Genomic DNA, 21,857 nt, shown 5'->3' with positions numbered 1-21,857 from the left:
AGTATATTCAGAAATACAACCTGAATGAAGCAATCTCAAAAGGTCTCAACTTTATAGGAATCCTATTGATTGCATGGTCTGATTCGTCTCGTGTAGCTGTCAAGCTCTTATAAACTTTCATTTCCAAATTATCGATTTTTTCAATACGCTTCAGATTCAGTGTGGTATTTAATGAAGCAAAAGATTCCCCCCCAAGAGATTCGTAGACTCTTACCACAATGCTTTGTTCATCTTTTGGTTTTATAGAATAATTGGACTTGATAGCACTATCTTCTTCACCTCTTTTTATGTTGGACAAAATGACATTATCATCGCCGGAAATGCTTATGATATCATCAAAACTTTGACCAATATTCCTGGGGAGTTTGTATCTAAAATTGTAATTGAATTCATGGGCCAGCTTGACAGTGTCGCTGGATAGTGCCCCCCTATGTGGATAGATAGCATATTTTATCTCGTGAGTTCCCATATCAGCATGAGCATCTGGGGCCTTTGGAGATCTCAACAATGACAACCTCATCAAGTTGCCGTGCGTGGAAAAGCCATACTTGCAATCGTTCAAAATTGAAACACCTTTGCTGTATTCAGAATAATCAGCAAATTTATGATGACAAACTTCAAACTTTGCAACATCCCATGAAGTATTATAATGGGTTGGTCTTCTGGTAATACCGAACTGAGTTTCATACGATGCGAAATCGCTACGAATATTGACAGGAAATTCAACTTTTAAAAACTTGTTTCTAGCATCCCAGTTCTCTACCGTTGTAGTAATGTCAACCTTACTTAACTTAGCCTCGTTGGCTGTAGTTGCATCAAGTGATATTATCGATCTGACCTTGCATTTCTCGGAAATTTGAAAGATGACCTCAACAGCGCACTTTTCTTTAGTGTTGCAGGATACCTGAACCTTCTTTGGCTTGGTAATATACTTATATTGATTCACGGAATAAAGCTCAGTGTCCCAAGCTTGCCAGCCCAGGGGTTTATCATCAAAAATGACGAACTGATTAGCGCCCAATTGGTTCCTACCATGTTTCGTATCCAGGTATTCTACTCCCAAAGTTTCATCTGTAATACTCGTAATCACACCGCTCTTTTTACAGATAATAATCTTCAACTTCCCGTTAGCAAGGACTATATAGTCATCGTACCCGGTTACTGAAGAAGTGTAGCTTCCATCTAAAGAGCATTCCCTAGAATTACTTTCAGGTTTTGACCAAGTCAATGTTCCCATCTCAACAAGGTCAGCCTTACTCTGGCTCTGAAGAAATTGAAGTGTCTTGTCTATTAATGAAGCGCATTTTTTGACAACGTTTTGCAACATAGGGATGGCCTCATACTTATAGACCATTTCAATACAAGAACCTGGCAGAACATCGTGAAATTGACATAATAGAACATTCTCCCAGAGACTGTTAATTTCCTTCGATGGGTACTCATATGAATCGGGATATAAAACAGATGTCTTGGCGGCTATCCATTCCAAATCATGTAGTTTAATTTCAGATAACCTCATGAATTTCTTGGTTTCGGCTTGACTGGTGTACGTTCCTCTGTGGAATTCAAAATACAATTCGCCATTCCAAGTGGGTAAGTCATGGCCTTGATTAGTTCTTTTCAAAATATCATCGTAAAACTCATCAACTGTTATGCCAACTTGTAATTTCGGGATAACATTGCCATTTCTGTTGTTCATAGACCTTATGCGCCTCATCTTTTGTAGCATCTCCTCAGTTGGCCCACCACCACCGTCACCTTTCCCGTATAACATCAAACCGGATCCGTAACATTCAGGCGTTTTATTCTGCTTAGCGGTGCGCAAGACGTCTCCAAAGTGAGAGTCGGCAGTATAAGTATTACCAGGAGGCATGTGTGTTAGTACTTGGGACCCATCAATACCCGCCCAGTTGAACGTGCTATGTGGGAAACTGTTGATGTTATTCCAAGAAAGTTTTTGAGTCAAAAACTTGTCAATTCCAGATAAGCGACAAAGCTGTGGCATTTGTGAAGAGTAACCAAACGTGTCAGGTAGCCAAAAAATCTTCGACTTGATACCAAAATGCTTTAAGAAGAATCTTTGTCCGAAAAAAAACTGTCTGGCCAATGATTCTCCTGAGGGAATATTAGTGTCGTTCTCAACCCATGTTCCTCCAACTGCAAAAAATTGGGATTGCTGAATCTTGGGAATTAGTACTTTCTTGAAGAACTCAGGATGATCCTCCAATAACCACTTAAATTGTTGAGCTTGTGAAGCAACAAATTTGTACTCCGGGAAGCGATCCATTAAAGTACATTGAGAAGACCATGACCTCACAATCTTCCTTCTTGTTTCCGCGAACGGCCATAGCCAAGCTGTATCTATATGGCAATTACCAATACCATAAACATTAGTTAAGACTTGAGATTCACCTTGTTCATAAACTTTACAGCTCTCGGAAAATGAATCGAAAAACTGCTTCTGAATCAAATCACGGCATTTCCGCACACTTGAACGATCATTCGGATCAAAAAGATCCATAACAGCGTTACCTAGTTGTCTTGCCTGATGTTTTTGCCAAGAGTCTCCAGGCAGCTCTCTTGCAGCGTCACTCAACATCCAGAAATCGATATACAGACCGCGAGCGTCCAAATCGGGCCAAACAATATCTGCCTTCCTCAAGTGAAAGAACCTATTATCATCTGGTGGATTTATGGTGGATCCTGCACCGCAACCAAACATACCGTTGTTACCGGCTTCAATGTAAAAGAAATGTTCCCCATCCGCCGATTTCGGTAAAAGATATTCAGTTCTTTCACCGCCAGAGAAGGCAGTCACAGGAATTAAAGTTCTTGGGTCTATGACAATCCCTTCATTAGAGCAATCCCATTGGAAAAGTAACTGCTCATTAGATTTGATCCAGTCTTCGGGCAGGGAAATTTTTACTTTGAACCAAGTGGTAGACCAACTAGGCCCAAAAGGCTGGTTTATGTTAGCCTCCCTAAATTCCAATTCACCCTTCCGGTCACGTTCAATGATAGACTTCCAAGATGGCCTCTTATCGGGAGAAACGGGAGAAGAACCACGTTCAAAGGAGACCTGGTACCACCAAACTTTCACATGGTCATGATCTAATGAAATACGTTTTTTGTCATAAAACTTGGGCAAATTTAAGTCATGGTAGTCTCCACCAGTATCAGTAAACTGTCTTAATCTATTTTCATAGATTCCTTGAACAGGCTTGAACTGAGGATCATAGATAATACCCTCAGATGACATCGCTAATTTGTTTGAGAATTTCTTTCTTAGTCTTGATTTTGGTATGAAAAAACAAAACCAATTGGATACAATAATGATTCGTATCCTTCTAATATAGTATTTCCTAGTTGCCAACACATGATGATATGATGGCGGAGTCCTTAACTATACCTCCCTTAAACGAGTTAGGGTCGGAACTACCCTCGCGTTGTGTGGGCGCGTGGCACATTGCGTATTGTAAATATACACAATAGGACCTGCCAGGAGTAGTGTGATAAAGAGTAAAAAGTAATTCGTAACGTGGAACGAGTCTTCATTATATGCTCTATATATCTGTCTATTTGTGGTGATAGAGGATTTTTGCAGTCAGCGTCAACTTTAAACTTGATTTTGTACTTCTAACATTTGTGATGCGGTGTCAACAATGCAGTCTCTGAGGTTATAAAACTTGAAGCCCAGTAATTTCTTGGTCTTAGAGTTGTCAAACTTGCAAGAGTTTTTTTCCAAGAAGCTTGGACCGCTGCCAGGTTCACCAGTAGCTATCTTACCCCTCAATTGTGGAAATTCCTCGTTCAAAGCATCGACGGCTTCTTGGGAGCAGAATAAGCCTTCGCTCAAGACTAATCTTTGACCGGCACATTCAGGGTTTTCAAACGCAACTAAGTGAGCCTTTGAAACGTCACGAACATCAATAAATACCCCACTGTAGTTCTGGAATTGGCCACCTGCCTTGGAATGAACCAACTCGGCAATAATACCTGAAGAGGTATTTATACCGTTTTTGAGTGAATCGGCAAACATCTGAGGGCCAAAGACGTATCCTGGGTTAACAGTGGACAGTGAAAACTTTACACTTGATTTGTTTTCTTTGAGAAATTCCCAAGCAGCTTTTTCAGCGAACTTCTTGGAACCGCAGTATGCGGCAACGGCATTAGCTTGGCAACTCTCCCAAGTATCTCTGTTCCAACTTTCCTCGCTAATGAGTAAACTAGGGTTGCCCATGTCACCAGGATTTACAAGGGCAGCAACGGAAGAAGTAATGACGACTTTTTCAACAGTATCTGCAGCGTATTCCTTAATTGCTTTCAAGATTGACTTAGTACCATTGACAGCTGGAGTCAAAAGATCTTTTTCAAAATCAGTAGTCTGGAAATGGAATGGAGAGGCTGTGTGTAAAACGACCTTGATTTTCTTGCCGTGTTTTTTAAAAACTTCATCGAAAGCATTTGGGGCAGCAATGTCCTTAACAATTTCCACCGAAAGATTAGGATGGTTATTGAATCTTCTCAAAAGGCCATCGTTTTTTTCTTTAGATCTACCTGAGCCGATAACTATGTAACCAGCTTTCAATAAGTCGCTTACAACGTGCAAAGCAATGAAACCAGTGGCACCAGAAACGAAAACAGTGGTATTATCAGTAGTCATGATTATTGTCTTTTTTTTTTCAGCAAATCGTCTGGCTATTATCTGAACACAATTGTATAGTGTGCAATTTGTTTTCGGAGGGTTAAGCTATTAAATTTATCCAGTTCAGATGTGATTCCATTTTAAAAATTTGGTTTCGTTATAGTGGATTTTCTTGATAGCATAGAACTGCATGAAAGTCGGAATTACTTGTGAGAAAGTTCTTCCGCGGGTTAAGCCGAAAGGAACGCATCCACGGAGTGTTGATGTGCAAAATTCCGCGGAGAGTCGAAATATGGTCGAATCTCTTCCGTTTCTTTTCTGTTGTGGTATTCTTGTATGAATATTATTGATTATTATGAAAAAAATAAGTAATTATTAATATTGAAAAGATATTGAGAACTGTTTTCTCGATTATTCAGTAACTGTTCACCAGAAAAAGAGTTTATCTTTCCTTCTTCGGTATACAGAAGATCTTTTAAGGTCTAAAGTGAAAGGCATCATAAGTTCGCCGGTCCAACTACCTCTTAAGTGTCTATCTTCTTCCACCATGTAAATGAACTCTGAACTGTCATTCTCGTGCGGTATGGTGTTAACTTGCTTTTGAAGTTCGCAGCTCAATGCAGAATGTAAGTTCTCTGTTCTTTCATCAAATGAGCCATTTAGTATGTCTTCAATGGTTGCATAGGTGTTTGAATTTGGGGAATTCAAACAATCGTACGAGTTTAACCAAGGGTCATTTAGGAAATCGTCGATATCATACCTTTTCTTTGGGTCAACCTCTAGAAGATGGATGATTGCATTCTTGGCCCCAGAACTTATATCGTCCCACCATGGCGCTAAGAACTCATAGTCACCCTTGGATATTTTCCTGACTAATTTTGATTGGTTTTTCTCGTAAAATGGAGGGTATCCACATAGTAGTGTGAATAGAACACAACCAATACCCCACATATCGACCTTCATTGAGTATTCTTCGGATTTGAATATTTCTGGCGCGGAGTATTCCATCGTTCCGCAAGGAGTTTTTGCTGTGTTGGAAGAAATTCTCTTGGATAATCCGAAATCCATTAACTTCACTAATCCAATACCACCCCCGCCGACGCCTAATTTAAATGTATCTTCCTTCTGTATGTTCCCATTACGGCCGTGAAATGGGATAGGTTCGAATAGTAAGTTTTCTGGTTTGATATCGCGGTGAACAATGCCCATATAGTGCATATGTTTGACGGCTATTGCCACTTGTGTGATAACGTGGCGGGCTAAGTCTTCACTAAAATATGTCAGTTGAACAATTTTGTCGAATATCTCTCCGCCAGTGACCAGCTCTGACACTAAATAGAAGTAAGTAGCAGATTCTTCGAAATCGATAAACTTGGTGAAATGAGGGCTGTTCTTGGAAACCATCCTATGAATGGCAATTTCATTTATAATTTGCTTTCTACTGGAGTTCTTAATTTCTTCGTCACCTTCTGGATCGTGGTCGATTTCCTCATCTCTGATATAAACACTTTTCTTTTTTATCGCTTTAATGGCAACCGGAACTTGGCCATTTCCCGTGATGTCGACTGCCTTGAATACTTTGGAAAAAGCACCTTCGCCGATTTTACTGAGCAGTTCGTAATTTCTTAGTTCTGATTGTTCGGGAAACCGGTAATTTATGCTGGGATAGTAGGTAGCCGCGTCCGATACTTCATCTAATTCCAATCCAGTTGGAAATATGTCATCAAAATATCCGCCCTCCTGCATGAAATTTCCTTCATCATTTTCTGTGCCTGATGGAGGGGTGTTAATGTCCACTGAAAGGGACGACATCCGACAATCGCATATAAACGAATTATGCATGCTGTCAGAGTTGCCAGCCTCACTATATGTTGCATCGGGTGTTTGTGAACAAAAATCGATATTATCGGCTACAGATTTTTGGTTCCTGGACATTTTTTTTTTTTTACGAATGCTGTTGTACGTGATATGCAGTCCCTATGTTTGGTATTGCATGAAGCAGATGCTGACTAGTATTATTTTAAAAGGCAACGCTATTTGGATACTTAATGGCGTCTCCAGGAAAGAATAGGAACGATACAATTGAGAAGCACATATTGGAACATTAGTATTTATACGTCAACAATCGTAGATATTCGGATAATGACCTCACCCACAAGATACAACCGAAAATCCGGCAGGAAACTCAAGCGGCGCCGAAGTTGGCAATCTTATGCACTAGTCTACTCTTTTATGGGAGTAATTGTATCATCCTGCAGCTCCCACAGGCACCGGAAGGGGACAACCCACTCAAAAACCTTACTTTCGGAAGAAAAGCTGCGAAGTGTCTCATCTTCACGGCGAGGATTCGGGAGAAATTATTTCACAGAAGGGACCCCTCATCTCCTAAGGCTTCTGGAAGAGATTTTTCGCCATACCGGAGTTTTTTTTTCCGCGGCATGTCTTACCGACGCCGTCAGTCTCCTCACCACGCGGGGTGCAGAAGTTTGTTAGAGCGTCGCAAAAACTATGTCAACGTATTTTCATCTTTTCAGTTACTTTAACCGTTATGCAAGGCCCCTAGACCGGAACATGTATTCATCCTCTTCGCCCATTCTCTTTGGTCAGCGATTTTCCTGTAATTTCTCTGAGATGCTCAGTGGAGTAGGACCACTTTATAAATTTTTGCGCCGTATGGATTCTTGAAAGCCGTCAACTTTCATTCGTAATGCATTATTGTCGCCGTTGTTGTATCTTCTGCTGAACCTCATGCCTCCGGTTCTTTTTGTCACATTTTTCGCCCTTGTTCTCCTCACGTACGCATCGTCAGTACAAATTTGTCACATTTAGAAATTCATTGAACCCAAATTTAAAAATAGTTCTTGACGTGTCCTGGCCGTTGAGAAATGCCGGACAAACATGACATTTGTGTCTTGAACATAAAGGGATTGTTGGAACAATAATCAACTATCCATCAATTACTAGTACAGCTGATTAATACATTCAATCACGTAGCTAGAAGATTATCATATACGGTGTTAAGAAGATGACAAAAATTATTAGACCAGTGGAATAAGATTCAGGACAGTCATCAAATTTAGTGGAAGCTGAAGTGCAAGGATTGATAATGCAATAGGATCAATGAATAAAGACGTATAAAATGAAGAAAGAAATAAGAATAAGATTATGTAAAAGTGTTGATTCCCTTTCGTGGATTCCTAAATCCATGAGGAGAACTTCTAGTATATCCTATATACATAATATTATTAACCTTATCAAAAATGGAATCCCAACAAATGTCACAAGATTTTAATGGTCAATAGGGATATTAGGCAAATTTGCTGATTTGTCCGGGAAAAAAGGATGAAAAACATACTTCAAAAATCAAATCAAGGGAGTGTCACAATACTCTGTTACTTACTGGAAGAAAATAGATGATTACAGTATTGAACAGGCAGCACAGCGCAAGATTTTTTTTCTCCCGAAAGTAAATTAACGGTGTGGCCAGTATAGTTTCATGCGTCGTAGAATCTAAACCGCCCTCCTTGGCAAGTACTAATTTTATCATCTTAAGCTAGGCCCAACATGAGCTATTCTGTTAACTAGCGAAAAAATAATGGTTGCTAAGAGATTCGAACTCTTGCATCTTACGATACCTGAGTATTCCCACAGTTAACTGCGGTCAAGAAGTTTTCTTGAATCAGGCGCCTTAGACCGCTCGGCCAAACAACCACTTAATTGTTAATAAATCTTGTACAGAATTATGTATTACGTCTCTGAGGTAAAACCACCTATCTCTCTTGGTTATCGGGCATCAGATTGTTGGGGCAAGTGGGTCTATCATGAACCACATAAGCTGCATACGAAGAACATGAGCCAATACATCAAGGTGGTTGTAAATTTATGAGTTAATTGCTTTATTGAGTGCATTAAGCATGTTCAATCGATGTACGTTCGACATAATCCTCTTATGTAGTATGGGAGAGATTTGCTTTTATTCTGAATTTATCAATTCTACGAACTACTAACATCTATCTTAAACGAAGTTGAGTCTCATCACAATGAGGAGCCATTCGTAACCAAGATATCTAAACGGCGATTCATGTGGGATCTATTGAGAGTTAATCTTATGATAATTGTTGGGATTTCATTTTTGATACAGGTGATATTATTGGGTATATGTACTATACTAAGTTCTCCTCGAGAATATAGGAACCTAAGAAAAGGGGGTCAACAGTTTTAAATGATATTGTGAATCCTTTTAACTTTGTTATATATGTCGTCATTCACTGATCCTAATACGTTATCAATATATTGCGTTTTAGCTCCACTAAGTTTGATGACAGTTTCGATCATATCTTACTGGTCTCAAAATTTAGGCCTTCCTTCAAAATCATATACATATAAATGCTCTATAGCAGTGAGGAATGGAAGATGTTGTTTGTTTATGATTTAAATTTTGAATCCTTTTGGGGAATAAACATAAAAAAATGAAATTACTCTCCAAAAATTGTTGATTTGTAAATAACAGAAATTTTTTCTTTCTTTTGCATATTTAAAAGAGAACGCCATCGAAAAAGAGACACAGGCATTCACATATATAATTGAGCTGGAGGGCTACTTATATCTTGCCTGCTATATCTCTTGATCCGAAACTCAAAAATTTCTTGGCAAGCGCTACATCCATGACTGCTAGCCCAACAATTTTACATAGCGTGATAGTCCTCTTACGATTCCTTTCATTCAAATCTAGGATGATATCTTCCATAGACTCTAGTTCACCAATTTCTATGACATCACGGGGGGTTATTTTAGAATCAATCAGTTCTCCAGATTCCAATAGAGTATGCTCCCTTGAGTCCACCAAAATGCGAACATTTCCACCTTTGGATTTAAACGCATCGATCAACTCCTTATCGCACTCATGCATAATTGGCTTGTAACTTCCAATTAACGAGATATAAGTATGTTTCTGAGCAGTAGAATTTTTAGTGTTCATCAATTGTTGTAGAAACAAGTTTGGTTCCAGAGTAGGTAAACAACCAAAAATAATATCACTACTAGAAACGACATCATTATCTTTTGAGCTTATGTCATTCATCTGATATTGTTTAAACGTTATTTTCAAATCACTCCCCAGGGTCTTGCCCAGTGATTCCAAACAACCCAGGTCCATCATGTTCCTGTGGTATAGTATGTTTATTTCGATTAGTTTTAAGGACTTTTTAACAGCTCCTGATACTAATAATTTGATGGCAATATATATGTGCCAAAACGCTTGCAAACCAGTTCCAAAGCAGGTTAATTGACAAGTGTCATTTTCAAATGAAAATAACTCACGATAAGGATCTGAGAGTTGCATATATAAACCAATGCATGACACTAATGCAGTTCTTATAGCAGTTATTTGTTTAGCTTCAAAACATCCAACTAATTTTCCTGTTTTTGGCTCTAAAAGGTTAATTACACCCTGAAAATTTTTGTTATTGTTATTGACTAATATTTTTATACCTGAAAAGTTTTTGCTTACAACAGGCATAAATATGTGTGATATTTTCGAATCTTCCTCGCTTCCGTCCAGTTGTTTGAATATTCTATTAGGCAATATTTCATGTTTTTGAGAATATAGTCTCAATGATTCATGCAAGCTGGTGAGGGATTCGATGATTATCTCTGAAGAACAGTGTAAAAAAAAATCTCTAACCTCACCATCAGTAATTATGGAGTTATTCATGCTAATGGGTCAATTGCTATTCAATAAGCTGGATCTCTGATTGACTCATGGAAGAGCTGTAGTTGGTCGGGCTATCCGATCTCTTTCTTTCTTTTCTGCGAACCATCGAAAATAAACAGAATACACGTCAAAAAAAAAAAAAAAAAAAATACTGCAACGTAATATCCTAACGTGTGCGTTGAAAAAACGATTTCATCTTGGTCAGTCTTCTTTCAACCATATCTCTACTGTCTATTAGTAATACGCAAAGTGCGGAAAGTAGCTCATAAAGTATATGTCCTTAAAAATAGATACTTTCTTTTTAAATACCATAGTATATTATTTAGTGTTATAGGAGAACGGTTTCTGAGCGGTTCCGTAAAAACTTTATAAAAGTCTCTTCTCTTTCACAGGCCGTAGGTCTCAGAAACAAAATTAATTTTCTCGTTTTGGCAATATTCCTTAGTCAGCTGCAGTAACGATGGAGGACCACATGAAAACAGCCATGTTTCATCCTCATCCGCCTCTGTGCTTTCATTCTGAAAATCCTTTAATTCGTTCAAAAGAGTGAAAGTACGCTTAGATTTTACCTCGATCAAGTTTCTGTTCTCTAACGTCGGACTGTGACTTGTGTCTGATGTATTATCATTACTGTAGGCATTTTCTGAGTTGAGATTAGAAATTGAGAGGTCTTCATCTTCATTGGTGAAAGACCCCATTTCATATTCTGAATTCTCATCTTCGATATTAGTAGCTTCGTTTTGACGTGTTTGCACCTCGCAGTTTCCACTAATGAATACTGAAAACTTCTTATTATCGGGAACTTTTTTTTCAAAATTTATACCGTTTGCCTTTAGGTAATCCAAAATAAGTTCATATTCAGAATAATGCTTTATCAGCCAAATCATTTTCAAGTACTTTACATTTTCCTTGTTAAAAAAATGCCTGAATATTGGTAAGCCAAAAGATACACCAGACCCACCGCACACTACGGCTATGTTCGTACCTTGGGGGAAACATTTTTCAGGTATAGAAGGAGGATAACAACTGATTATCGTGTAGTTTTTTTCTTGCTCCAAATGAAAAGATTTTGTATTGCTACGAAGCGCCTCGAGTTTGCTACCTTGCTCAGCTGTTGAAGTCTCCTTTATAATAAGATTAATCGAATCGTCCTCTGCTAAAGACGCAACCGTATATGGATGCGACGGTAATAGCCAGTAAAGCGGATTAATTCTCCTGTAGGGGCTTATTCTGATATGGGAACCTGGTTCAAAGTAATTTGGAAGGGCGGCTCTCGGAAATTTTACGTGCACTAAATTTGTTTTTGAATAATTTGAATTCTTGCTCAAAATCATTTGCGGTCTTGCAGACATCACTCTATTAATGATGTGAACAAGTAATAGAAGAGAGTTCAGCAGAAGAAATGGGAACTTAACTCCTGGTCTCGAATGTATGGGAACAAGAAAGATAAACGCTAGGTTCACCAGGTTGTGCACAATATAAAACAGGTTGTAGTTGTATCTTCTCATAGGTCCAATCGAACAAATAAGCAGAAAAACTATCAAGATCGATATTATAAACCCCACAAAGTTGAAAGTTTTCAAAATCAATTTCTGCTTCAGGGAAACAGTATCGTCCATGGCCCATTTGATAATAAAAAAAACACCATGGAGGAGGCCAATCACTGTGATAAGACGTGAAAACCACTTATGGAGCGGTATAAAGTCAACGTAGGCGCAATTTTTCCTGAGTACCCAATTAGGTCTCAAAGTAAGGAATAAATTCAACGGAACCAAAGCATAGCTCAATCTTCCTAATCTTTTCAAATACACTGCAGTTTGCGTGGTTAGGGAATAATGGAAATAAAAGGGAATTAAAAGTGCAAAAAACAGCATACCCAAGTGAACTGCGGGATCTATGTTATAAAACCGGTAAGCTATCTTATTTTTGATCGGTGATGCTGACCTGGCTGGCGTTCCTGTTCCGAACGCTCTTAGAAGAGCCAATATAACGAGATAAGCCAGCGATATTACCAACACATAGTAACCGTACTTTATATTGGCAAAATGTGTCTCGGAGTGTCTCTTGACGAAAGTAATGAGAGATGACTCTCTTATATTCATTGGGTGAGCTTAGTGGATTGGAGGAGGTTTCTAGCGACGGAGAATAGAAAGCGGGGGCTTTAAATGTCAGGAACGCAGTACAAAGAAAGAGTCTCAAACTTACGGACGTCTCTGATTATGACTGAACCCTGCTGTATTGTACTTAGAATATTTACACATGCTTCCAGTACACAACAGTATATCGGTATTACTGAATATCGATCAATTAAACCCTGTTTACCCGGCCACTAAATAAGCGCAATTTTCCAGACCAGCGAAAGCGCATCAACCTCTGATAGATGAACGTTAAAGGGGCCCAGTGACAGCGACGGTAGGGGAGTCAAAGGTATTGAATTTGATCCTTTCCCACAATTTCTTTGAGTCTTCACGTCGCCAAATAGAATTGACTCGGTAGTAGAGGAAAAAAAAATGCCGTCCAATAACAGCAGTTTTCTAGATATTGATGACGATCTCGAAGGTGTGGATGACTTTGACAACGAGCCCAACCCATTTGATGATGCCACCGTCCCAGACAGCCCAAGCATGAATGAGCCGACGATGGGCAAAGGCAATGCGGTTCATAGCGCGGTGGACAACAAGGGCGAATCTGCACCATTACAGGGTCAAATGGACCCACCTGCCTATGATCAAGTGGTGGGGGAGGATGCCAGCGGCGGACCTAACGGATTGAGGCCCGGGTTGATAAACTACTATTCTAGATACTTTCAACTCGATCCGACACAGTTCAGGAAAAGACTGTCCGCGGTACTTACGTTTAGAAATGATCACAATTCGGAAAATGCTAACAATGAAACCGATTTGTACGGTGCCGTTTGGATCACTGCCACCGTGGTTATGATCAACTTCACCATGAGCGGGGGGTTGACATTCATAATAAACGAAGTAATCAGGGGCGTCAGGGGAGACGAACGCTTTGATAGAGCAAGTCAGTTCAAGAAACTGCTTCATTCCATTTGGTTATTCTACGGGTACACTTTCGGTGTGCCATTCATCACATTGCAGGTTTTGAAAAGAGATGAGCATTCGGAGCGCAATATGAATTTCAAGGGCGTCCCCCAGTTGATTTCCGTTTATGGATATGCCAATTTGATTTGGATACCGATTTGTGTTATCCTGAATATATTGGACTTGTTCAAACATCTGAGGACCGTCCAAGCCATTCAATGGGCAATCGTGGCCCTTGGTTGGGCGCAATCATCGTACTTCTTGAATTCTCAAATGTCGAACAATAATAACGAGACACAATCGGGCGGGAAGTTATCTTTATCTGTCATCGTTGTCATTGCCCTGCATTCTTTATTCTGTTTATTATTCAGGTTCATAATATTTTGAGGATTCACACACACACACGCACACACACCAGTGTCATTAAACTATTATTATAGGGAGTCGTACATGAGTGTTTATAAGTGATATATAGGTATATATTTGTATATATTGATGCAAAATGCAAATTTTGTGCTATTCATTAAAGATGACCCCTTTTTTAAGGACGTAGGTTTTTGTAGTCATCATAGGTCATGTCATAAATGGTTTTATCTTTGAATTTTAAAGATATTTTGGATGAAGTGCTTATGTCGGCTCTAGTAAAGCCTTTTGAAAAAGTACAATTAAAACTTCTTGAAAAATCGGAAGAAGAGTGCTTTTTCTTAGCGCATGGCAGACAAGGTGTGAGCAAGACTAACTTATCAATATGCTTGATTAACTTCCGTGAACTCGTGCCCTCAACGACATCATCCGGAATGGCAATGTTCTGCAGCAGCGTTCCCCTATACCGTTGGATATCGTTGGGAGTTAAAACATAACGCAGCTTATTTGAGATCAATGGCATTATGGTATCGTCTTGGAGCAAGATCTCGATTTTAGCATTGCATTTTATTTTTTTCAACCGACACTTGTCACAACTTGGCCCAGTTCTTTGTCTCTTGGAAATCGAACCGGAGGACGTCGTAGAGGAAGTTGTCGAGTTACTGGTGGAGCGAGAAATCATGGGCATTTGGATGGCAGATGCGTTAGTGTCTTCATTACCGATGGAGGCAAGAGCATGATTATGGAATTCGAACGCTGGCGGGCTGTAATTTTGTAAAGAAGAGACAATGGCGCCTACGGGAAGTGTGGGCGATGGTGTTACCGTGGCAATACCCAGACCGTACCCGTTAATGTCCGCTGCAGCGGGTTTCAACCTCTTGGAGCTAGAAACAAACTGGTCTGGCGCGAAAGCTCGTTTCCTTGTCCAGGTCGCCGACAGCAATTCCGGATCAGTGATTCCTGCATTTTGGGCACCTTCGCGACCTATATCCTTTTCCAGCAAGGAAACACTGGGCAGCAATAAAGGTGGTAAAGACTGATCTCGATTACTCACCGTAATGCTTGTAGACATACTCTTGGTATTCAACGATCCTAGCGATTTGGCTGTATATACTTTCCACTTGTAATAGACCCTCTACCAGTGCGCGCACTGATGCTTTCATAAAGATGTCTGAAAACTGTAACCAAAAAGAACGGCAAAATTTTTTTTTTGGTCGAGATTACAAAACTGGTATGACGAGATGAGCCTCAAGATCTGATCGATAACGCTACTACAAGCAACGCTTTTATATGGACCAAGAATCTTAGAGTGCAAACACAGAAACAAGCAAGGCAATACATGATTCGCGATCTATAGCATCGGAAGCCAAAATGGACACAAAATACAACAAAAAGCAAAAAATGCAAAAGAACAAAGCTGTTGCTGGAGACTCGTATTGTTGAAAAAGCGCCTTCGTAAGAGGTGTTTTACTGTGGGCTAACCAAATGGCTTGAAATCGGCCCATTTTTTTTCCCTCTTTTGTGATCCAATCTTTCTCTTTCTCGAGGGAATTCGACGCAGACACCAGAGAAGAGTGGCTAAACCGGCGAGTGCCTGCGAGATCCACAGAGTTGGCCGCGCGAGCTGGCGGTCCGAAAAAGCGCCTGTTCCGGATAGAGCAAACAGAGGAACGCTTAAGGACAAGAAAGCGGGGGCAAGGTCAGCGAAGAGCGAGGCTAGAAAGGGGAAAAAGAGAAACAATGGGTCGTCGGTGAACGGACCTTAATCAAAGTCCGGACCCTTGGTATCCAACAGTGATTGATGATCGGTTTTCTACATGCGGTGCGGTTCCCGTCGCTCGTGTGACCCCACGGGAAACATAACCCCTTGCTAGTCGCTGTTGACAACTCCGGTTTACGTTGTGTGAGACTGCAAAGATTACTCCGATGAAAGAAATGCGCATTGACAAAAGCTTCTCTGCGTTTTCCGTGGTGCTCCGTTGTCGATGATGTTGCATTTCAAGGAAACCCACGTTCAATATATGGTTGTGAGTGAAGCGTGGGGTGCAAAGACGGAGCGTTGGAATTATGGACGATAACGAGAGAGTGCCGCTGAACGGAGCACGGATGGTGCAATAAATCGACCTACGCGGTGAAAGAAGCGTCTCTTCCAATGGCGTCCGTGTCTGGTCGTGCTAGCGTGTGGTCGCTTTTATATACTTGCATATAGCGTTCTGCAGCGTGCGAAAGCCCCTGGAAAAACAGATTTTTTTTTCAACGGTTCATTGATATATCCGCACGAAACAGATCTTCGCTCTAAAGGAGCAAGTATGTGTTCTGTTGAGTTGCTCTCGAACGTCATGATGGAGTACGTATTACATAAAGTATTCCTGGGCAATACAATCTTGCAGATACGTTATGCGCAAAAGTGAAAGAGACCTCATCGGCGTCTTCGACAATGCAAAAGGACCCTTTCGCTCGGTGCAATATGAAAGCAAATTTTACGCGTTACCCAATATAGAGCGAGGTTTCGCGCAAAAAAAAAAATAAAAAGGAATTACAAACAAAGGGAAAAAAAAAAGAAACTATAGAAGATGGATTTGTAGTCAAGAGCAGGGGCCTCTCTCATACTTGAGAAAGTGGTCAATCTCATCGTTCAATCAGCAACCAGTTGTCTACTCTCCACCACAGCGGCTACAGGAGGACAGAAAAGCCGAACGGTCGAAAAACTGACTGTAATTTAAGGTTACAAACACTCCAAACCCAAGATTAATGGCGAGACACAAGCTGCCAGACAGACCGCCCAATGGGATAGGAGCTGGCGAACGGCCAAGACTAGTACCTCGACCCATAAATGTGCAGAACTCCGTGAACCAGCTAACGAAGCCGTTCAAGGTTCCCTACAAGAATACCCATATTCCACCCGCTCCCGGCAAAATCGCCACCGGGGCCGACAATATCGTGGGAGGAAGAAGCCTAAGGAAAAGATCCACCACGGTATCTTATTGTGGGCTGGACGTAGATGCCGACCAAGTGGAGTACAACCACCAGGACATAAGTTTTTCTCAGTTGACTAAACGACGGAAGGATGCTCTTAGTGCTCAAAGGCTGGCCAGGGACTCAACTAGATTGAGTCACATCGAGTATACTCTGAAAAGATCCTTCACTGTCCCCATCAAGGGCTACGTACAGAGACATAGTCTCCCACTAACCCTGGGGATGAAAAAGAAAATCACCCCAGAACCTCGACCTTTGCATGACCCCACAGACGAATTCGCCATAGTGCTATACGATCCCTCTGTCGATGGCGAAATGATTGTTCATGACACGACTATGGACAACCGGGAAGAAGAGTTGAAAAAAGTGGGCAAGAACAGCCAGGAAAAGAGGAATGCGACCGAGGAAGAGGACAGCCAGGAACCAAAACCCACACAGAGAATAGGACATCATCCCGCTCTGATGACAAACGGCGTAAGAAACAAATCCCTGCGTGAACTGTTGGGAGATTCGGTAAATCTCGCTGAAAGCAAAAAGAAGTTTGCCAATGTCCCCGTTGTCATCGACCCAAGGCTGGCCAAGATTTTGAGACCCCATCAAGTCGAAGGTGTCAGATTTCTGTACCGTTGTGTCACGGGGCTTGTCATGAAGGATTATCTAGAAGCTGAAGCGTTCAACAGTTCCAATGAAGAACCACTGAAAAGTGACGAAAAGGCCCTTTCACAATCTCAAAAGACAGAAGGAGACAATAGAGGTGCCTATGGCTGTATCATGGCAGATGAAATGGGTCTGGGTAAGACTTTACAATGCATAGCGCTTATGTGGACATTATTAAGGCAGGGCCCGCAGGGTAAGAGACTCATCGACAAGTGCATCATTGTCTGTCCGTCTTCTTTGGTCAACAACTGGGCCAATGAATTGGTCAAATGGCTGGGTCCAAATACCTTAACTCCATTGGCCGTCGACGGGAAAAAATCCTCAATGGGTGGTGGCAATACAACGGTGTCACAAGCTGTTCATGCATGGGCTCAGGCACAAGGTAGAAATATTGTGAAACCCGTTTTGATCATATCGTATGAAACTTTACGTCGTAACGTTGACCAATTGAAAACATGCGATATAGGCCTAATGCTTGCAGATGAAGGCCATCGTTTGAAGAATGGTGATTCTTTAACGTTCACAGCTTTGGATAGTATCAGCTGTCCCAGAAGAGTCATTCTGTCCGGTACACCCATTCAAAATGATCTTTCCGAGTATTTTGCACTGCTAAGTTTCTCTAATCCTGGCTTATTGGGAACCAGAGCACAGTTTAGAAAAAATTTCGAGAAACCAATCTTGAGGGGACGTGATGCAGATGCTACCGATAAGGAAATCTCAAAGAGTGAGGAGCAATTACAAAAACTATCTACAATCGTCTCCAAGTTTATAATTCGGCGTACCAATGATATTCTGTCCAAATATTTGCCCTGTAAGTATGAGCACGTTATATTTGTCAACTTGAAGCCATTACAGAACGATTTGTACAATAAATTAATCAAGTCCAGAGAAGTAAAAAAAGTGGTTAAGGGTGTCGGAGGTTCTCAACCACTAAGGGCTATTGGCATATTGAAGAAACTGTGTACTCACCCCAATCTTCTGAATTTTGAGGATGAATTCGACGACGAAAATGATTTGGATTTACCTGATGATTATAGTATGCCCGCTTCAAAATCTAGGGACGTGCAAACAAAGTATTCGGCCAAATTTTCCATCTTGGAAAGATTTCTTCACAAAATTAGGACTGAATCCGATGATAAAATTGTTCTGATCTCTAATTATACTCAGACTTTGGATCTAATTGAAAAAATGTGCAGATACAAGCACTACAGTGCCGCGCGTTTAGATGGCACCATGTCAATCAACAAGAGACAGAAATTAGTGGACAGATTCAACGATCCTGAGGGGCAAGAATTCATTTTTCTGTTGAGTTCCAAAGCTGGTGGGTGTGGTATTAATTTGATTGGTGCGAATAGATTGATCTTAATGGACCCAGATTGGAATCCTGCTGCCGATCAACAGGCCTTGGCGCGTGTTTGGAGAGATGGTCAAAAAAAGGATTGTTTCATTTACAGATTCATATCGACTGGTACGATAGAAGAAAAAATTTTTCAGAGGCAATCCATGAAAATGAGCTTGAGTTCGTGTGTGGTCGATGCGAAAGAAGATGTTGAAAGATTGTTCAGTTCTGATAATTTGAGACAATTGTTTCAGAAGAATGAGGACACAATATGTGAAACACACGAAACTTACCATTGTAAACGTTGTAATGCACAGGGCAAGCAATTAAAAAGAGCACCTGCGATGCTATATGGTGACGCAACAACCTGGAATCATTTGAATCACGACGCTTTGGAAAAAACAAACGATCATTTACTGAAAAACGAGCATAACTACGGTGATATCAGTTTTGCGTTCCAGTATATCTCACATTAGTCTTCTTGTACATATACAAAACAAGAACAAAAAGGAAATATGAGGTCAGTATACATCTCATGATGGCGAGCAGGAATGGTAATATATTTAAAATGATAGCAATAGAGGATGGGGTCAAATTATTAAATATTTCTATAATTTTCTCGATAAAAAAAGTGTAATCATAAAGTTCAAGAGACGAAAGGCGTTGAACTATGTCAAAGAGGTACATCTTGTATGAGCCTCTAGAACCTCTTCCCTTTGGTTTTCTATAGCGGCAAAATGCCAGCCGAAACTACTAAAAAAAGAACATGGTGAGAAGGCCCTAAGTTAAAAGAGAACTATAATTTATATGATCGCTTTACCCAACCTCAAACGTCAGAAAAATTAACTTTTGCCATCAAAGATCCGATAATCTCTGGAAAGAATGGATGAGATTCTTGCCAAAGCCGGTTCACAGGCCGTTACATTTGCTATAAAATCCGGGATATCAATAGCCTCGACATATGCATTGAAGACAATAACAAACTTTGTCATTCAGATTCCTAAGGGTGACGCTAGAAGGATAGATCAATTGAAGTTTAAATTGGAAAGTCGCATGGCTATAGTTTCCAGTGCCATTGACCTGATAAAACTGGTAGCGGCAAGGGGGAATACGAATTTACAAATCACTTTAAGATTAACTAAGGATTTGAAAGAGGAGATTGACAGGTTTGATGAGAAGATCAACGAAATGACGGAAAGAGTCGAGGGTTCAAGAAGTGCGAAAACGCAGAATGAAGCTATAAAAGCAGTGGAGAATTATATCAAAGACCTGTTATTGAGGATAGAAGAAATTACTCCATTTATCAATCTTTCTTTAACCACATCTGGCGCCAATCTGAATAGCGCACTTCCTCACCAGGTCTCACCAGGTTTGCTATTAAAAGCCTCTGATTTTGTTAATGAAAGCAATAGAAATTATGGAAATGCAGTAGAACGCAATGGAAAACAAAAGAAGGAAAAAGAAAATTTAAAGGTTCGAGTGGGACCTACTTTTGAAGTTACGTTGTTTTCTATTTTCTATAATTTGACTTCAGAGAGCAATGGTCAGTCAGGTATCGTTTGGAAAGAGGACATGAAGCGAGCACGAATCGAAGTATATAGGCAACATTCTTCAGAAAAAAAGTATGATTATTTCATGAAAATAGAACAGGATTTCAATGATGGTAGATATCATGAGAATGATGACAAGGAGGATACCCCACAAGAACTCGCCATAGATTTGAATCATATAAAGAAGCTGTTTTTCAGCGTTTCTGGTAAACTTCTTCGATTAGAAGAACAGGATTCTCCAGTGTTGGTGTTGAAGATTGATCGTCACGATGACAAGGAAAATGTGGCGGGTGAAGTGGAGAAAGGTCTTCTTGACGACATTGCTTGGTATGCGGTAAGTGGATATGAAGAAGCGGAAGAAGAAGAAGAAGAAGAAGAAGAAGAAGAAGAGGATGAGGAAGAGAATGAAGAGGGAGATGGAGAGGAAGAAGAAGAGAAAGAAGAGGAAAAGAAATCGGAGAACAAGAGTTCATCCATCACGTTACTGGAATATATTATCCGGTTGACGTCTTTACAAAGCAACGATCAGACAAGTATATTGGAAGTTAGCGATGAAAGATTGTCTATATATTTGAATGATGAAAACGCCAACTCCAGAAAAGATGGAATCACCGACTCTACAATTAAAGAGACTGAACAAAAACTACAAAACTTGAAACTTTAAAGTAAGTGTACAACCCAGTTGGGCTTTGACGATATTTTATATATGTATATGTCTACACATATGTATATGGATATCCAGATGCATTTTTTTGAATTTTAAGTGTGCGGTGATACTTGCTTGTATAGCTCGTTCAGCTCATTGATAGAAAATGGAATATCAATATCATTTAGAGGAGAGTCTGCCGTTGCATTGGCGGTTACATTGTCATTAGCACTGGAAGGATCCGGAAGTTTATCGGGGTCTTGCTCAAATGTACCGAGGGGAGACAAATTCAGGTCATCAATACTATCTGCATTGGTGTCATCGTTTTGCACAGGTGACTTCAAACTGGACAGTGTGACAGCTGCGTTTCCATACGACGAGGGGTCATTCAGACCCAAAAAAGCCTCCAGATCTAACGCTCCAAGATTGCTGGCGCTCGCCGCTTCAGGACTTGCTCTGCTATGGCATGATCCTGCCTTCTGCTTCCTACTGGTTTTCCTCCTAGTATGACATCTACAAGGCTCACCTTCATCACAACGACACCGTGATTCGTCATCCTCACTCCCAGTCGCTAGCCGTCGTGCAGAAGCACACATGCACCCACCGGAAGGGTTAAAGTTCTTGGTTCTTCTCAGTTCTTTACAATGGCCACAGGTAGTCGATGGTCTTCCCTTGCGTCTGATCATCTGCAGGGGACCATCTGTGTGAGTACACTGCGCCGCTCTGTGGCCCCTGATACACGTTTCACAGGCATATTTGATCCCGTTGATTACCACCATATTGTTGTTGCACCGACCGTCAGCCTCCTCCCACCAACCCCGCCGCTTTCACCGTTAAATTGTCATAGCTGCTACTATATCGTCCACAACTTAGTAATTACCGGTACAGACCCTGGAGCTCTTACCCTGCGTCCGCGCGCCT

The 21,857-nt window shown here is 40.6% G+C and overlaps 10 protein-coding genes and 1 non-coding gene across 11 annotated transcripts; 3 read left to right on the top strand and 8 right to left on the bottom strand.

The window, feature by feature from the left end:
• Positions 1-7: 7 nt before the first annotated feature.
• On the bottom strand, positions 8-3,259 carry AMS1 (alpha-mannosidase; the record flags this gene model as incomplete). The annotated part of the gene is made up of 1 exon (XM_056227856.1): positions 8-3,259. One exon carries the CDS (start codon positions 3,257-3,259, stop codon positions 8-10), a length of 3,252 nt encoding a protein of 1,083 aa, XP_056087636.1.
• Positions 3,260-3,616: 357 nt separating this feature from the next.
• On the bottom strand, positions 3,617-4,663 carry ARI1 (carbonyl reductase (NADPH-dependent) ARI1; the record flags this gene model as incomplete). The annotated part of the gene is made up of 1 exon (XM_056227855.1): positions 3,617-4,663. The coding sequence occupies one exon, from the start codon at positions 4,661-4,663 to the stop codon at positions 3,617-3,619; it is 1,047 nt and encodes a 348-aa protein (XP_056087635.1).
• A 408-nt stretch (positions 4,664-5,071) lies between these two features.
• On the bottom strand, positions 5,072-6,580 carry RCK1 (putative serine/threonine protein kinase RCK1; the record flags this gene model as incomplete). The annotated part of the gene is made up of 1 exon (XM_056227854.1): positions 5,072-6,580. The coding sequence occupies one exon, from the start codon at positions 6,578-6,580 to the stop codon at positions 5,072-5,074; it is 1,509 nt and encodes a 502-aa protein (XP_056087634.1).
• Positions 6,581-8,241: 1,661 nt separating this feature from the next.
• Positions 8,242-8,356, bottom strand: Skdi_7.trna6L. The gene is made up of 2 exons: positions 8,319-8,356; positions 8,242-8,285 (listed from the first exon to the last, which is right to left on the bottom strand). It is a non-coding gene; the product is annotated as a tRNA-Leu (tRNA).
• Positions 8,357-9,245: 889 nt separating this feature from the next.
• SKDI07G1030 (uncharacterized protein) lies at positions 9,246-10,358 on the bottom strand (the record flags this gene model as incomplete). The annotated part of the gene is made up of 1 exon (XM_056227853.1): positions 9,246-10,358. The coding sequence occupies one exon, from the start codon at positions 10,356-10,358 to the stop codon at positions 9,246-9,248; it is 1,113 nt and encodes a 370-aa protein (XP_056087633.1).
• Positions 10,359-10,744: 386 nt separating this feature from the next.
• AIM14 (putative metalloreductase) lies at positions 10,745-12,460 on the bottom strand (the record flags this gene model as incomplete). Its single annotated transcript, XM_056227852.1, has 1 exon — positions 10,745-12,460. One exon carries the CDS (start codon positions 12,458-12,460, stop codon positions 10,745-10,747), a length of 1,716 nt encoding a protein of 571 aa, XP_056087632.1.
• A 408-nt stretch (positions 12,461-12,868) lies between these two features.
• On the top strand, positions 12,869-13,792 carry YIP5 (Yip5p; the record flags this gene model as incomplete). The annotated part of the gene is made up of 1 exon (XM_056227851.1): positions 12,869-13,792. One exon carries the CDS (start codon positions 12,869-12,871, stop codon positions 13,790-13,792), a length of 924 nt encoding a protein of 307 aa, XP_056087631.1.
• Positions 13,793-13,946: 154 nt separating this feature from the next.
• Positions 13,947-14,840, bottom strand: SUT1 (Sut1p; the record flags this gene model as incomplete). Its single annotated transcript, XM_056227850.1, has 1 exon — positions 13,947-14,840. One exon carries the CDS (start codon positions 14,838-14,840, stop codon positions 13,947-13,949), a length of 894 nt encoding a protein of 297 aa, XP_056087630.1.
• Positions 14,841-16,519: 1,679 nt separating this feature from the next.
• RAD54 (DNA-dependent ATPase RAD54) lies at positions 16,520-19,216 on the top strand (the record flags this gene model as incomplete). The annotated part of the gene is made up of 1 exon (XM_056227849.1): positions 16,520-19,216. One exon carries the CDS (start codon positions 16,520-16,522, stop codon positions 19,214-19,216), a length of 2,697 nt encoding a protein of 898 aa, XP_056087629.1.
• Positions 19,217-19,622: 406 nt separating this feature from the next.
• YRB30 (Yrb30p) lies at positions 19,623-20,954 on the top strand (the record flags this gene model as incomplete). The annotated part of the gene is made up of 1 exon (XM_056227847.1): positions 19,623-20,954. One exon carries the CDS (start codon positions 19,623-19,625, stop codon positions 20,952-20,954), a length of 1,332 nt encoding a protein of 443 aa, XP_056087628.1.
• A 95-nt stretch (positions 20,955-21,049) lies between these two features.
• Positions 21,050-21,715, bottom strand: CUP2 (Cup2p; the record flags this gene model as incomplete). Its single annotated transcript, XM_056227846.1, has 1 exon — positions 21,050-21,715. The coding sequence occupies one exon, from the start codon at positions 21,713-21,715 to the stop codon at positions 21,050-21,052; it is 666 nt and encodes a 221-aa protein (XP_056087627.1).
• Between the last annotated feature and the right edge of the window lie 142 nt (positions 21,716-21,857).

Source organism: Saccharomyces kudriavzevii (genome assembly GCF_947243775.1).
Source record: "Saccharomyces kudriavzevii IFO 1802 strain IFO1802 genome assembly, chromosome: 7".
Taxonomy (NCBI): Eukaryota; Fungi; Ascomycota; class Saccharomycetes; order Saccharomycetales; family Saccharomycetaceae; genus Saccharomyces; species Saccharomyces kudriavzevii.
The sequence above is the reverse complement of the archived record's forward strand: the minus strand, read 5'-3'. Positions and strand labels throughout refer to the sequence as shown.